Source organism: Durio zibethinus, chromosome 22 (genome assembly GCF_047325235.1).
Source record: "Durio zibethinus cultivar Kanyao isolate XHJ-2024 chromosome 22, ASM4732523v1, whole genome shotgun sequence".
NCBI lineage: Eukaryota > Viridiplantae > Streptophyta > Magnoliopsida > Malvales > Malvaceae > Durio > Durio zibethinus.
The window spans coordinates 2,225,419-2,239,915 of NC_143183.1; the positions used below are offsets into that span (position 1 = coordinate 2,225,419).

At 35.2% G+C, this 14,497-nt stretch overlaps 2 protein-coding genes across 6 annotated transcripts; one reads left to right on the top strand and one right to left on the bottom strand.

Moving 5' to 3' along the window:
* The first annotated feature begins 430 nt into the window (after positions 1–430).
* On the top strand, positions 431–9,256 carry LOC111307674 (Rhodanese/Cell cycle control phosphatase superfamily protein). Of its 5 annotated transcripts, XM_089751846.1 has the most exons (15): positions 431–641; positions 1,110–1,213; positions 1,697–2,620; positions 2,947–3,047; positions 3,144–3,258; positions 3,615–3,692; positions 3,859–3,951; positions 4,111–4,194; positions 4,784–4,882; positions 5,888–5,950; positions 6,079–6,109; positions 6,409–6,455; positions 7,867–7,925; positions 8,328–8,553; positions 8,883–9,256. In XM_089751846.1, the coding sequence occupies exons 2-14, from the start codon at positions 1,166–1,168 to the stop codon at positions 8,551–8,553; spliced, it is 1,968 nt and encodes a 655-aa protein (XP_089607972.1). In that variant the 5' UTR covers positions 431–641; positions 1,110–1,165; the 3' UTR covers positions 8,883–9,256. The 5 variants fall into 5 exon arrangements, with proteins under 5 accessions (XP_089607972.1, XP_089607970.1, XP_022761497.2 ...); XM_089751844.1 differs by lacking the exon at positions 8,883–9,256 and having other exon boundaries at positions 474–621; positions 8,328–8,838; XM_022905762.2 differs by lacking the exon at positions 8,883–9,256 and having other exon boundaries at positions 483–641; positions 1,107–1,213; positions 8,328–8,838.
* A 491-nt stretch (positions 9,257–9,747) lies between these two features.
* Positions 9,748–13,733, bottom strand: LOC111307673 (heat shock 70 kDa protein 6, chloroplastic). Its single transcript, XM_022905760.2, has 8 exons — positions 12,994–13,733; positions 12,136–12,388; positions 11,922–12,001; positions 11,686–11,828; positions 11,494–11,592; positions 11,151–11,340; positions 10,598–10,996; positions 9,748–10,414 (listed from the first exon to the last, which is right to left on the bottom strand). Exons 1-8 carry the CDS (start codon positions 13,549–13,551, stop codon positions 10,016–10,018), a joined length of 2,121 nt encoding a protein of 706 aa, XP_022761495.2. The 5' UTR covers positions 13,552–13,733; the 3' UTR covers positions 9,748–10,015.
* Positions 13,734–14,497: the final 764 nt, after the last annotated feature.

Consider the following 14,497-nt stretch of genomic DNA (forward strand, 5'->3'; position numbering starts at 1 on the left):
TAATTAATTGATAGAATTTAAAAAATTAATAAAATAAAATATTTAAAATATTAATTATAATTTAAATTTAATTAATATTTATTAAACAATAAAATTGTTATTATTTTTTAAAAATATTTATTTAATAAATATATCATAATTATTAAAAAAATTTTCAATTTTATATTTTTAATTTATAAATTTAAATTTTATTTATTCATTTATAATAAAAAATTTTACAAATTGTATTTATAAAAATTTATATAAGTATTTTCCTTATTTCACATTTTAAATCAAAGTGTAAAAATTTATCATGGGTAAGAGAAAATGGCACTTGAAATAATAAAAAAGAAGAAGCATATTTTGGATTAAAAAAAAAGCATATTTTGTATTTTAGAATTTATAATTAAAAAATATATGTTAAAACAAAATTTAAAAGTTTTATTTTTACATGTTAAAATTTTAATAGTTAAATTACAGAGTTCGAGAGAAATGACAAAACCGACAACGAAATGCGAATCCGAAATTAGTCGCCACAAACCAAACGAGAGGCAAAGAGTAGCCAAGTCAGCCATTAATAGATGAAGAAGCTAACAGCTTCAACAAGCCACACGATTTTCCACCGTCACCCATTTCTTTCTGGTCATATATATTTTTCTTTAGTTAGTTCCCTTTAACTCCTTACTTTCTCAACTTGTTTTTAATATTATCTGACTTCAATTTTGGTAGAAACTTGGATTAGAGAGTGAATTACATGGTACACATTTCAATATTTGATCTTATCTTTGGTTTTTTTATTAAGTTTTCAAGAATCTCACGTTAAAGAAACCCTTTTTTTGGTGTTATTGTTGTTTCTGGCATTTGGGTATTGTTTAATATAATGAAGGAATCAATTTAAAAGAATTTACTTAAAGTTTTGATCTTGTTGTCCTAAAAATTGAAATGGGTTTCCTAAAGCTTTCTCATTTTTTTCCCCATTGATACTTTTGATTTATTTGACTTTGAATTATGCTAAAGGTTTATCGTTTCTGGTTTGTTTCTGGATTTCATTTTATGAACTTGGAATATTTCATTAATCATTTGTGTTTATATTGGAGAATGATGTGTTGTTTTTGTTGGAAATTTAGCAGATATGAGAGTTTGGTGAATTTTCCCAGGTTGGGTTGCTATTGAGAACACTTGAACAATGTTGCCTGTTTGCTCAGCCACCTCTGGTTGTTCTTCACATTCTCAGGTGGAGAGTTCACTTTCAACCATAAAGTTCCTTCTTCTATGCACAATTTGACTTGCCTGTACTGCTCTATTTTTTCTTTGAGTTAATGGTTTTAAATCATTTTTGAAATCTTGATTGTTTCAAGCTTGAAACTATGAAATTTAATTGCTTATGGAACATTCAATCTTGTTGAATGTTGAGGAGTTTGTACTAGTTGGTTAGTGCGTGAATTAGAGCTGCATTGAGGGGGGAATGCTTTGTGTCAGTAAAGACCATACATTCTCCTGTTTGAAGTCTTTACACTTTAATATGTCCTAGTTATTTTACGAATTTTTGTTTATAGGAAAAGTTAGTAGACTGCTGTTTTATCTTCCATTGCCAAGGTATGCATTTTCTTTGGTAACAAATGTTTTTCCCAAATCCTGTCATACTTTTAAAATAGTATTGCTTAATTGTTTTTTAAGAAGCAGTTCATTCATGCATTTGAAATGATGCCTCAAGCAGATTTCTTTCCATGGAGGTTTGCGACCCTTTACTCCATTCCAGAAGGACTTTCAGTTCAGATGTAATGCTCAAGACAAGTCTGTTTTGGGCATGTCAAATGGAAATTATCTCGATAGAATGTCTTTTAAACCACAAGCAATGGAATCTCTCTACTCCAATTTTGTAGAAAGCACTCAACAACCAGTACCCATGGACCTCATTAACAGTTATTCTTGCCAAGATGAGTTCGATGAGGTTAAATGCAACTTTTCTAATGTGTGGAGTTCTTCAGTTGACGCAATAAATAAGTCAACCCCAGTAGGAGTTGGGGAACTGAAATATGTGAAAACTTCTGACATATCTGCTGCAGAAGAGAAACTTAAGGATTTAACAGAGCAGTCAGTTGAAAATGCCAATAATTCCATGGGGATGGTGGGACCTGAAACCATGTCAACTGTTGACACAGTCCCCGAGAATCCAACTGCAGCATCTAGCTCCCTGAACTTTGATAATGATTCACTATCCAGTGTGAAAACTGGTCTTGATGATTTTCTGGCTGGGGTTAACGAGTCCTTCAACTCTTCAGTAATCAAGGGGGAGAATGCTGTGAAAAGCTTATTGGATAAAATTAATTCTTCTATAACTTCTGTTAAGACAAGTGCTTCTGAAGCTGTAGACAATGCTCAAGCATTAGCTAACAATAAGGTTTCAAACTTTTCAAGTGATTTGAAGGAAGCCTCAAGTAAAGCTAATGCTTTTGCTGTTGACTTATTGAGGAGTGCCATTGTCGTAGTGGAGGATTCTTTATCAAATGGGGCTTCCTCTGTTGTTTATTACTATGGTTCTGCCAAGGAACATCTTCCACCAGAGATCAAGGATGCACTGACTTTGTATGAAGAGAGAACAGGAAAAGCCTTAAAGCCTGTTAGGGCTGCTCTGCAACAGGTATCCTTTTATTTGGCATTCATGAATCATGGTTTTAATGTTTTTTGATGATCCACAAACAAATTTCTTCTTGTAGATATTAGCAAGTAGCTGGCATCAATAGGAATCAATTGTGCTAAACATAGAACAATGAGTTGGAGCATATAACCTTCCTCAGTGCTCAATTTTCTAGATCAGGGATAAATCTTCTTTCATCAAATTCATCAATATTACTTAGATCCTGTAAAATTGGATGATATGCAGTTGAGATTCCTATCACCTATGGTTTTAACCAGTATCTATTCAGTTGTGAGCATTTTTTTTTAACTTCAATTTGCTGTAAGCAGGTTTACACTGGTATTGAGGGGTTGGAAAGGAGTGTAGGCCTTGACCCAAATGATCCCATTGTCCCATTTTTCCTTCTCGTTGGCACCTCAGCCACTTTATGGTATGAATGTTCTTATGTGCTCATTTTAATTATACATTTAAGAGAATATTTTCTTTTTTGCATGAGGAGTTTATATTTTGTATCAGATCTGTGCAGGGCGTTTTACTGGAGATGGGCATACAGCGGTTACTCTGGGGACTTATCTCCAAAAGTAACTTTGGAGCTCTTGTCTGGAAAGGAGAATGCTTTACTTATTGATGTCCGGCCTGAGGCAAGAGACTATAAACCTTTTTCGCCTTTTCTTCGAAACTTTTTTTTTTTAGTAAAAGAAGAAAACCCCAACTCTCAAACTTAGGATCTCTATCCTAAGCCCACCTACCCCACACCTGAACAAAGTTAAAGTGAATTTTGGGCCTTATATTTTGTAGCATGAATTATTTTATGTATTTTGAGATTCAATTCAAAGATACTTAATAAAATAAGTTCTCTTAGTCCTTTCATACCCCTTTGCTTAGGTTTTAACTGCCCTCATAGATGGTTAATCTATTATTTTTCTGAGATTAAAATTCGTTTTTCCTATTCTATTGAATTTGAAATGGCTTATTTTTGGGCATTAACTTTGAGAAGGTCTTAAGAGAGAGAGATGGCATTCCTGATCTTCGGCGTGCAGCTCGGTTTCGTTATGCTAGTGTATCTTTACCTGAGGTTTGGTTAAACATCACAATCTTACTTGAAATTCAAATTTTTAGTACTTCTGTTCTGTTACTTGGAGCCAAATATTGCTTTTTGCCAAATAAACAATGCATATTGGTGGTTACTTATATTCTCTTTCCCTGAAGCTTTATATTTTGTGGTCTTCATTTTTATTCAGGTTAATGGCTCAATGCGGAAACTAATGAAGAGCGGAAGGGACCTTGATGACTCCTTGATTGCTACTGTTATTCGAAACTTGAAAACCATTGAGGTTTGTATCTAAGTGATTTCCATTTGTCCAAAGGTTGATCATGCACATCCAGTATTTTTCTTATTGGATCTAGCTTAAGTTAACTACTGGGCATGGCCTTTGTAACTGACCTGCGAATAGAACTTCATAACATATATATATTTTTTCTACCACTTGTAGGACAGGTCCAAGGTCATAATTATGGATGCTAATGGTAGTCGTTCTAAAGGAATTGCAAGATCATTGAGAAAACTTGGGGTTAAGGTAAGTATTTCTGAATTTTCAAAGTTCTTCTGTAAGAAAATAGCTTTGAGATACACTCAATTAGGAGGAAATAACAGAGTTATGTTACAAGGAATTCACATGGTGTATTTTTTTTTTTTTTCTGAGTTAACATTCATTTCTTAATGCCATGTCTGGAAACCAGAGTGCAACAGAGAGCGCAGTACCTCTTCTGAAGGATTACAGTTAGATATTTAAGGAATGTCTTTTACCTAAGGAGTGAGCATATGCAGTTCAAATTGAAATAACCAACATAGATGAAATCTATTTAAATTTGAAATTTTCAATTTATTTGGTCTGATATGGTTTTCAAGACTTATGACCAAACCCAAACTGCAAATATGCAAGCCCCAAATGGTTGAGCCCTTAAATCCTAATCTCATTTCAGACTTCTCAACATTGCATTGTTGCCATCTCTTTCAGTCCAATATAACTCCTTTTTTGTAAATATCATATATACTAACATCTTGCACTCCTACCTGAATTATTGCATTTAATGAGTTACCTATGTTGTTTGCTATTGCAAAACAGATTGCATAAAGTAATTGTTAATTTGTAATTTACATCACAGAGACAATACTTGGTCCAGGGTGGCTTCCAGTCTTGGGTGAAACAGGGTCTCCGAATTAAGGAACTCAAACCAGAGACAACACTAACAATTCTTAATGAGGTATTTCTTATGCTCTATTCCCTTTCCTCAAAATCTTTATATAAATAATGTTCAGTGCTGATTTTTAACCAACACCAGAAGATTATGAGTTGGTTGATTGTTTTTTTTTTTTTTCTTCTTGTTGCAAGTAGAAGACCTAAACTAACTCTGGGTTCATATTTGTTACAGAATTGCTAGATATCTATAATATATTGGACCAAGAACAAAAGAGGGAGAAAGTAACATACTTTATTAGAATATATTTGGTCATCATGGAAAATAACAGAAATTTTCTTGAGTTAATGAGATTGATTTAGGTAGTTTAGTTCTATTTTATCTGCAATCTTAGATGTTACTGCTACCAAATAAGATAGCTATTTTATAGTTCATGTTAAAAGAAATCTATCAAAAAGTTACAACTTACAAATCCCCAGCATGGATAATACATTTGAATGAAGAGCATTTCTTCTTTCAAACTGTTGGGGGAGCTTTACAGATTCTAAGGTTATTCAGGTATAGAATTGGTAGGTTTTATGTTGTGCTGGTTAGTGGTTACACGTGTCAACAACTAGGTTAAGCAACCTAAAAAAGGGGGTGGACTGCGGTCTACTGCATCCAACCTAAACTAAACTGGCAATAGATGAAGAGGCTAACATGAATGAAAGACCATTCAACCTCACATGCAATTGAGGTGGGACATACTACCACTTAACAATCTCAGTCACATACAGATGCAAGTAACTACTGAGAAGAACAGGTCTATCTTGCAGACTATACAAATGGTGCAATAAAGAAGAAACAGGGAAACAAATACCTGGATATTTATGTCATGTTAGACATCCAACCTATAAAACCAATTGGGTATTGCTAGAAAGTCCTACCTTAACACTTCTTAGCGAAATTATTACTGATCTAGGATTTCCAATGTGCCGTACTTGAATGATTTGAAATAAAAATATTCTTTCCAATTCGTTTTTTTTTTTTTTTTTAAAATAATGTAATAAAGGTTGACTTGTGTTCACTCAGGAAGCTGAGGCAATCCTAGAAGATATCAGTCCTTCTCCTGTGCAAGTTCTTGGGTACAGTGTGGTAAGATCCATGTTCCTTTCGTGATATGTAGGTTTTATGGTTTATTTACTAGCTAGAATGATACCCAAAAAATGGTACTCATTACTCTAGCTCGAGTGATATCAAATTCTAACAAATATCTGTGGCAGGGTTCTGTAGCAGCAATTTACGCACTGCTAGGTATGTATCTACCACGAAATATATCATTTTTTAAAATTGAAACTTAGAAATGATGATTGATTGTGACTTATCCAAAGTATGTTGACAAACATGCAGTTTGCACTTTCTTAGAACTTCTGAAATTCATATTGTTGTGAGTTTTGATATGTAGTTCACATTATGGAGAGAGAGAGAGATTGTTATTTAACATTTGTTCTCTTTAACTTAATTTTTCTGCTATTTTGTCATGCTTGTGTAATTCATAACTGTTTACTTTATTTTGTTTTTATGTTTTTACTGATGTTCCACTTCTTTTTCAGAGTGGGAGAAATCATTACAGCTTATTGGTATTCTTGGCCTTGTCCAGGTATGCTAATTCTCCTGGTTTAAAGCGTTGTGGTCAAGGTCTTGGTATTTGATATTGATTTCCTTGTTTGTCAAGTTGAAACAAACTTTCACGTTTCAACATTTTGAATCTTTTTGAACTGCTGTGTCTTAAAAGACAATACAAAGGTTTTAGTGTATTTTTAACTCACTGCAACCATTAAAACTTGGGTCTTAATGGTCTGGGTTTATCATGAGAAGGGTGATTTCTTGTAAAATGGCAACTGTAGTTCAACTGTTATAGATGGTATTGTGTGGTATAACCATTTAGTGCTGATATCATATTTAAAATGGATTCTTTGTAGATCATTGGGTGATATTGACTTCAATCCTCTTGTAAGAAATTTTCCTATAGTGCCAAATATGATAAAACCAGAGAATGTCAAATGTTGATCATCATATTATCTGAACTAAAGGGTTTCACCTTAGATTGGTTGACACTGAGCTCACTAGGATATTACTTAAAACATATCGAGACACTCTTCTAACAAGATTAAGCACGTTCAGCTTAGCTAATGTTAATGTCGTTTGGTGTTTGTTAGCGAAATTTACTTGCGACTAAGGTTTGACTCTTCTTGCTTTATTTTTTATTGTTCAGCCTCTTCAATTTTTGGTCATAAGGCTTAGTCAATTAGCTGTTTCTTGTTCAAAAATTGTCCTACAAAAAATTAAGAAAATTCTCATATTATGTGGCAGTAGAATGATGTCTTAGCAGGCATGTCTGACAGTCTGAGTACCGTATCTGTATTACCGTACTCAATGAAACGTCAAAATGAGATAGTTCATGAAGGACCTAAGCTGCGGTATGTGGATTCCTTAGTGATTCACTCCAAATAGCCACATTTAAACCAGAAAACAAAATCTTGGTTTCTTGAGTCCCGTGTAGGAGATCTTCATGGTAAAAAATGATTTGATGATCTTCTGACTTCTATCATCTGATTGCCATGTACTTACATGCCCTTTTTGACATTGAGAGGGTTCCTTTCATGCCTAAAATAATTACAAACCACTCATACAGAATAAGAAGTTGGCTTTTGTCCCTTGCCCCATCCTTCTCCCCTCTCCTTCTCCGTTTTCCTTTCCTTCCTAATTCAGTGTATTCACATAACAGGTTGGTTGAAAGTAATGAAAAATTATGACCATGTGAAAACATTTTCTTCATAAAATTTCTACAAACTGATCCCATGTACTAACCCGGGTCAGTTGATGTGTTCTAAATGTTTACTAATGGGGCTTTGAACTCTTGTTTTTAGTTGAGGCTTAGTGCTGAACATCCTTGGTTCAATTTCTCCTTTATTATACTTTGAAGAGAGTATTTTAGCTGTTCATTTAAATTTGGCCCTTTGATAATGGTGATCTAATGCTTCTTCATTGCTGGCTTGTGACTCCACCAGACCATTTTCCGGCGGGTCTCTTCGTACGAGAACTCTGAAGATTTGAAGAAAGACATAAGGTAAGCTACTAAGCCCTGCTTCAGAAAGCTTATAATGCTGATTTTGTCACATTGCCAGCACACGTTCTCTCTAATCACAAAATACAAAAAATTTAAGGAGTATAGTTTACTCTTTGCAATTATATAACACTTTACCCTTTAGTTTTCGTTGTGCATGCTATTTTCGTAATGATATTACTATAATGATGGGTAAAAATGTAAAACCAGCCATTAATATTGACCTAATTTTAGTAATCGAGGTGTTTTGAGGCAACTGAAAAAGAAACTAAATTTCTTAAGACAAGTGAATTTTTCAAATCTGTGGCGCCTGATGATGGAATCTTACTTGATACCATTGTAATAAAATGATTGTGATAACCGTAGCCAAAGCATTGATTTCATTCAGTTGATTGTGTCTTGAAGGTTGTTGCTGACTCCTGTAAGACTTGGAGCTCAGACAATTTCATGGGTTGCTGGGAAGTTAGAAACCAATCGTATCGGACTTCCAACTTCACCCTCATCCTTAGATGTTCAAAATCGAGTGTTGCAGGCAGCTGCGAAGCATGAATCTCAACCATCCGATGCAGAAGATCCATCTCCCAAAGTGATGGCTCCAATGAATGAGAAAGTTGATCTCTCGGAAGCATAGGTGTTGTGGATTTTTTTTTTTTTTTTTGCAAAGCAGTGTAGCATTTCCCTTGATCATCATATTGGTGAATGCAAGTTGACCTCGCTCACTCAGATATAGTGCAAAAAGACTTTATATGGATACTTGTTCAAAAACCTAAGAACGAGTCCTGTACATTAGTTAGAAATAAGTGCAGCCATATGACATTTTTGTTATGGATTTATGTTTAATGCGCTGTTAACATATCAATGAACCATACTATCCCTTCATTAATCCTTAGAAATAAATAGACATAAACTTTAAGTATTCCTTTCTTCCTTTTAAAACCTTCTCCCCCACCATTATTACAGAATTGTTGAGGGCATTATGAAGGCTATAGTGCTTCCAAGATATCCATGTTTTGTCAAGACCTTGATTCTTGATGCATCAACAGTCATGACAAGAAGCAGCTTTGACAACAATGGACATCGAATCTTGGAGGACCTTGAATCTTGACGCATCAACAGTTATGGAAAGTTGTTTGTCTTGCAGGATTGATATGTTCAACATCCAACGCTTCTATCTTTCAATACAAGCAAACTCCCTTCCTGGACTTCACAAAAACTATCCTTCACTCTTTGTGATGCATCAGAAAGCATGAGTTTAATCTTTGTTTTCATTTTACCTCTAACACTGTCCATATCAAACAGCAAAGGTACATATCAAAGCTTTTGTGTTTTGCCAATCACATTTCCATATCAATTATATTTGCAATGTCAGAATTGGCAATTGAGGTATTTCTATGACAAACATCACACAATAATTTTGACATTGAGTTATACAGTTTCCAGGTCAGGGACACTAAAATACTTCACCAAAAGTGTTGAGTTATCTTTTAAAAGTTGAAACTCAGCATTTCTCATTTATGCTTTAACCCTTGGGAAAATCACTTCACGTATGTGTTTAAACCTAGGATAAGTCTAGCAGAAAACATTAAAATTATTCTTCACATGCTTACATTTCGACTCTTGGGACATAGATGTCGCAGAAATATCATAAGATGGCTCAATAGACACGGACCCATTGGGCAGACCAGAATTACACCGGCCAATATTTTAGTTCTTTACTGGTAAAAAGAAGTACAAGGGCAACAGTACCTTAAATCCTGTCAAGCTGTCCTTGTTGATCAGAAATCCCAAAAAAAAAAAGGGTGTTCAATGGGTACTCAATACCAGGTTCCACCAAAGGCGTTCATTCGTTAAATACAAGAGTTAATTCAAGAAATCCATCTTACAGAACAATTTAAACAATGTTCAGGGGCTAAACACCCAAAGTAATTACTATTGGGGCATTCTATATATGGTGCTTCATCATCCTCTATAATCCTAAAACCAAATGTTTTCTTTCATTACCGTGGAACAAAAATGATAGGAAATTCAATCCCCCACCTTCACACCAACACCCGCACAACCAAATCCTCGTACACAGTTCGATCCCTGGCTTTTCACTTGCTGTCAGTGAAATCTGCATCAATTACATCCCCATCAGACCCCTTGTTTGATGAATCTGAAGGCCCACTTTCGGCACCGGGTGAAGGCCCACCACCACCTCCTGCACCAGGTTGGTTGTAGAGAGACTGGCCAAGCTGCATGACTTCTTGGTTAAGGGCAGCCATGGCCTCCTTCATACCTTGTGTTGAGCCACCTGAAATTGCATCCCTAAGCTCTTGTAGTTTTGCCTCCACTTTCTCTTTGACTGGACCTGGAACCTTGTCTCCAAGCTCCTTCAGCTGCTTCTCTGTCTGGTAGACAACAGAATCAGCCTGGTTCTTTGTGTCTATAGCATCTCTTCTCTCCTTGTCCTCCTTTGCAAACTTCTCAGCTTCCTTTACCATTCTATCAACCTGCATATTACAACAACAGAATTAGGAAATGATTTATCAAAGAAGGAATTTCCAATAATTACATCCAAAATTCAATGCAAATGTATAAATTCATGACACCAAATAAGTGCAAATAATTTGTGGAATGGCTTAAGAGCAAATTCCGAGCAACAATAGAACTACAACCCAAAATTAAATGCATACCTCATCATTGGGCAAGGTACTGGCACCAGTAATAGTAATGTCCTGCTTCTTCCCAGTTCCCTTATCAACAGCAGTGACAGAGAGGATGCCATTGGCATCAATGTCAAATTTGACTTCAATCTGTGGAACCCCACGTGGAGCTGGTGGGATGCCATCAAGACGGAAGCTGCCAAGAGATTTGTTATCCCTAACAAACTCTCTTTCACCTTGGAGAACATTAATCTCAACACTTGTCTGGCCATCAGCAGCTGTTGAAAACACTTCTGATTTGGAGGTTGGCAGTGTAGTGTTTCTCGGGATGATTTTCGTCATAACACCTCCAAGAGTTTCTAGACCAAGTGACAAAGGTGTCACATCCAAAAGCACAATATCACTGACATCTCCAGCTAAAACACCAGCCTACAACCAATAGGGAGACAGAGGGAAAAACATTAAAAATATAACTTAAAAATGATTATAAAACAAGTTGCAGTGAACCCTATAACCAACCCTGTCACATTCAATAGCAAAGGAACAAGTATTATAGAGCTATTTCTATAACTTAACAACCCACCTGAACTGCAGCCCCCAAGGCAACAACCTCATCTGGATTGACTGTAACATTAGGTTCTTTGCCAGTCATCTTCCTCACAAGTTCCTGAACAGCAGGGATACGTGTTGATCCACCAACAAGAATTACCTCATCTATGTCTTTAAAGGAAAGTTTTGCATCCCTCAAGGAATTCTCCACTGGTCTCTTGAGCCTACAGAATATATTAAACAGACAAGAGCAACTTAAAATCTCCCGTGATTAAGCACAAAAAATTAGGAACAATATGACCAGATTTCTCCTTTTCTTTTGCTTTTTTTTTTTTTTAAATAACAGAATATAAACAGATTGTAGTAATAAAAACTACCTGTCAAGTAGGTCTGAGCACAATTCCTCAAACTTAACCCTGGTAAGGGTGGTCTCAATATGTTTAGGCCCATCTGCAGTGGCTGTAATGAAAGGTAAACTGGAACCAAAAAAGAAAAAGCTATGTATTAAACGCTACACAGAAAATGCACAAACAATCATGTACATAAGGAAAATGGGGAGAGAGAGTTGCCTTAGGTTTGTCTGAGTCAAAGATGATAACTCCATTTTAGCTTTCTCAGCTGTCTCAGTTAACCGCTGAAGTGCTTGTTTGTCTTTTAAAAGATCTATGCCTTCATCTCTCTTAAATTTGTCAGCAAGCCAATCAACAATTCTCTGCACGTGAAACAAGATACATATAACATACTTCAGCACTAAAAAGATACATCTAACACAAGGGAGAATGTTTGTTTGTCCGACTATACCTACCTTATCAAAGTCATCACCACCCAAATGAGTGTCTCCAGATGTAGAGAGCACCTCAAACACTCCATCACCAACCTCAAGCACTGTAACATATTAACAAACAGACAATAAAACAATTACTGGTATCTTGACCAATAAAAGATAAATGAAGTCAATCATTGTAACATAGAACTTAATGATACATGCAGATAAATAGTTTCTCAACTGACCAACATACCTGAAACATCAAAAGTACCACCTCCAAGATCAAACACAAGGATGGTTTCATTGCTCTTCTTCTCAAATCCATATGCCAGAGAGGCAGCAGTAGGTTCATTGATAATTCGGAGAACTTCTAACCCAGCAATTCGACCAGCATCCTTTGTTGCTGTCCTTTGGGAATCATTGAAGTAAGCAGGGACAGTAACAACAGCTTTGGTCACTTTGTCGTTCAAAAACTTTGAAGCATCATCAACAAGCTTTCTCAAAACCTATTCCAAAATTAGAAATAACCCATTAACAAGAGAAAGATTCTAAATTTCTAACAAAAAAAAACTGCCATATTCTTAGACTTTAGCTTATAAATGCCATTGTGAATCTCCATCCAGTGTCAGTTATGGATTTTTATGCATTCATTGCTAATAAATTGAAAGTTCCATAGACTTTGGTTTCGAAAACATTTCCAATTTCTCAAATTTCTAATCCTGACAATTTAAAACATGACATGGTGACATGATTCGAAAATGATAATAAAAAACGATGATGACATGGTTTAAAATTATACAAGGTGACATGATTCGAAAATGATAATAAAAAATGAAGATGACATGGTTTAAAATTATAGCAAAGACCCTATATGGGTTTGGTAATTTCAAAAAAATGTATTTCATGCTTCATGTCAACTCAAATTTTGATACACAATTTTAGTGTAAAACACAATACAAATACACGAATTATGAGTAATTTACAGGTCATGGATACACCAATTACCAGGTCTATAAATTTCCTAGTCAAAAACATTTAATAAGCACAACAAGACAACCCAATTCATGACTAAACATAACAGCAAAAGTAAGAAGCCAGAAACATACTATACCTGAGCTGAAATTTCCTCGGCAGCGAATTGTTTACCAATGGCAGGACACTCAAGCTTAACATTCCCGTTCTCATCTCTAACGACCTTGTAAGAAACCTGTTTCGATTCCTCATCCACTTCCGACATCTTCCTTCCTATAAACCTCTTAACAGAGAAAAACGTGTTCTCAGGGTTCACAACGGCTTGTCGTTTCGCAATCTGCCCAACCAGCCTATCCCCACTCTTGGTATACGCCACCACAGACGGCGTCGTTCTTTGCCCTTCAGCATTTGTAACAATCGTGGGTTTCCCTCCTTCCATAGCCGCCACAGCCGAGTTAGTAGTCCCGAGATCGATTCCCACCACTTTCTCGTTCACGACTCTCACCGGCCCAACATTGTACCGTTTATTATTGTTGTTGGTTTTGGCGAGTCGTAAGAAGGCGGCGTTCAACGGCGACGTTTTGCCCAGTCTTTGACCGAAGAAAGCCGTTCTGGGTGACTGGTTGCTGTTGGGTTTTCTCGAAGAAGCGAAACCGATACCTCCAAGGACGTGGATTTGGGCAGTGGAAGAAGCCATCTTTTTCAAGCGTATTTAACAAAAAACAACAATTATAAGAACAACGAATTGAGAAACTGAGAAACAAAAGAACAACCCAAATTTCCAAAGGCAAAAGCAAAGGCCAAAGGCTTAAGCTTTAAGCTTGGCTGGGTTTTGGGTTGGGAAGAAGATACGAGAAAGGGCGAGAAGGGTTTAGACCTGTTTAGAGAACGATGGAGATTGTGTATGCGTTGCGGAGTGTTCGAGGGTTAGGTGGTGACACGTGGTAGATTCTAGAATGATCTGAAATGGTTGGTTTTGAGGACCGTTGGATTTAATGCTTTTGTCGCTGTTTTGGATGGAAAGAAAGGACGAAACAAAGATCCAGGTGCTTGGAGAATTTGAGCCGAAAGCTTAACCCATTGTTGTTGTTTCAATAAAAACCTAGTCTTGAGAAAAGCCCAAAGGCGCAATAAAGGTTTCTAGTTTTTTTTTTTTTTTAAATGAAAAATGACTCATTATCATTTTTGAACAAATAAGGCAAACATGCCTTTAAATTTCTCAAAGTTATCCTGTTGAGAAAATGTAGTATTTGAGAATTTTTGGCTAATTCATCCGATCATTTTCAGACATGACATTTAACAATTTTAAATTTTAAATTTTAATATTTATAACCATTTTTAATATTTTTGTATTGTAATTTTATTTGCAAAAAAAATTTTAATATTTATGTTTCCATCGTAATTATTAATTTCATTTCATACTGATCATTCCAATTATATTATTTAATGATTATTTTTTTATCAAATTTGATATTAGGTAATATTAATTATTTTTGTTAATTTTAATCTGTTTTAATAAATTTTGATGAAATAATATATTTCGATCGATACGTGAATGTGAAATATATTTTGTAATTTTTAATTTATTTTTTGTTATTTAATATTTTTAACTTAATAAAAATAAAATTAATTAACAAAATAAC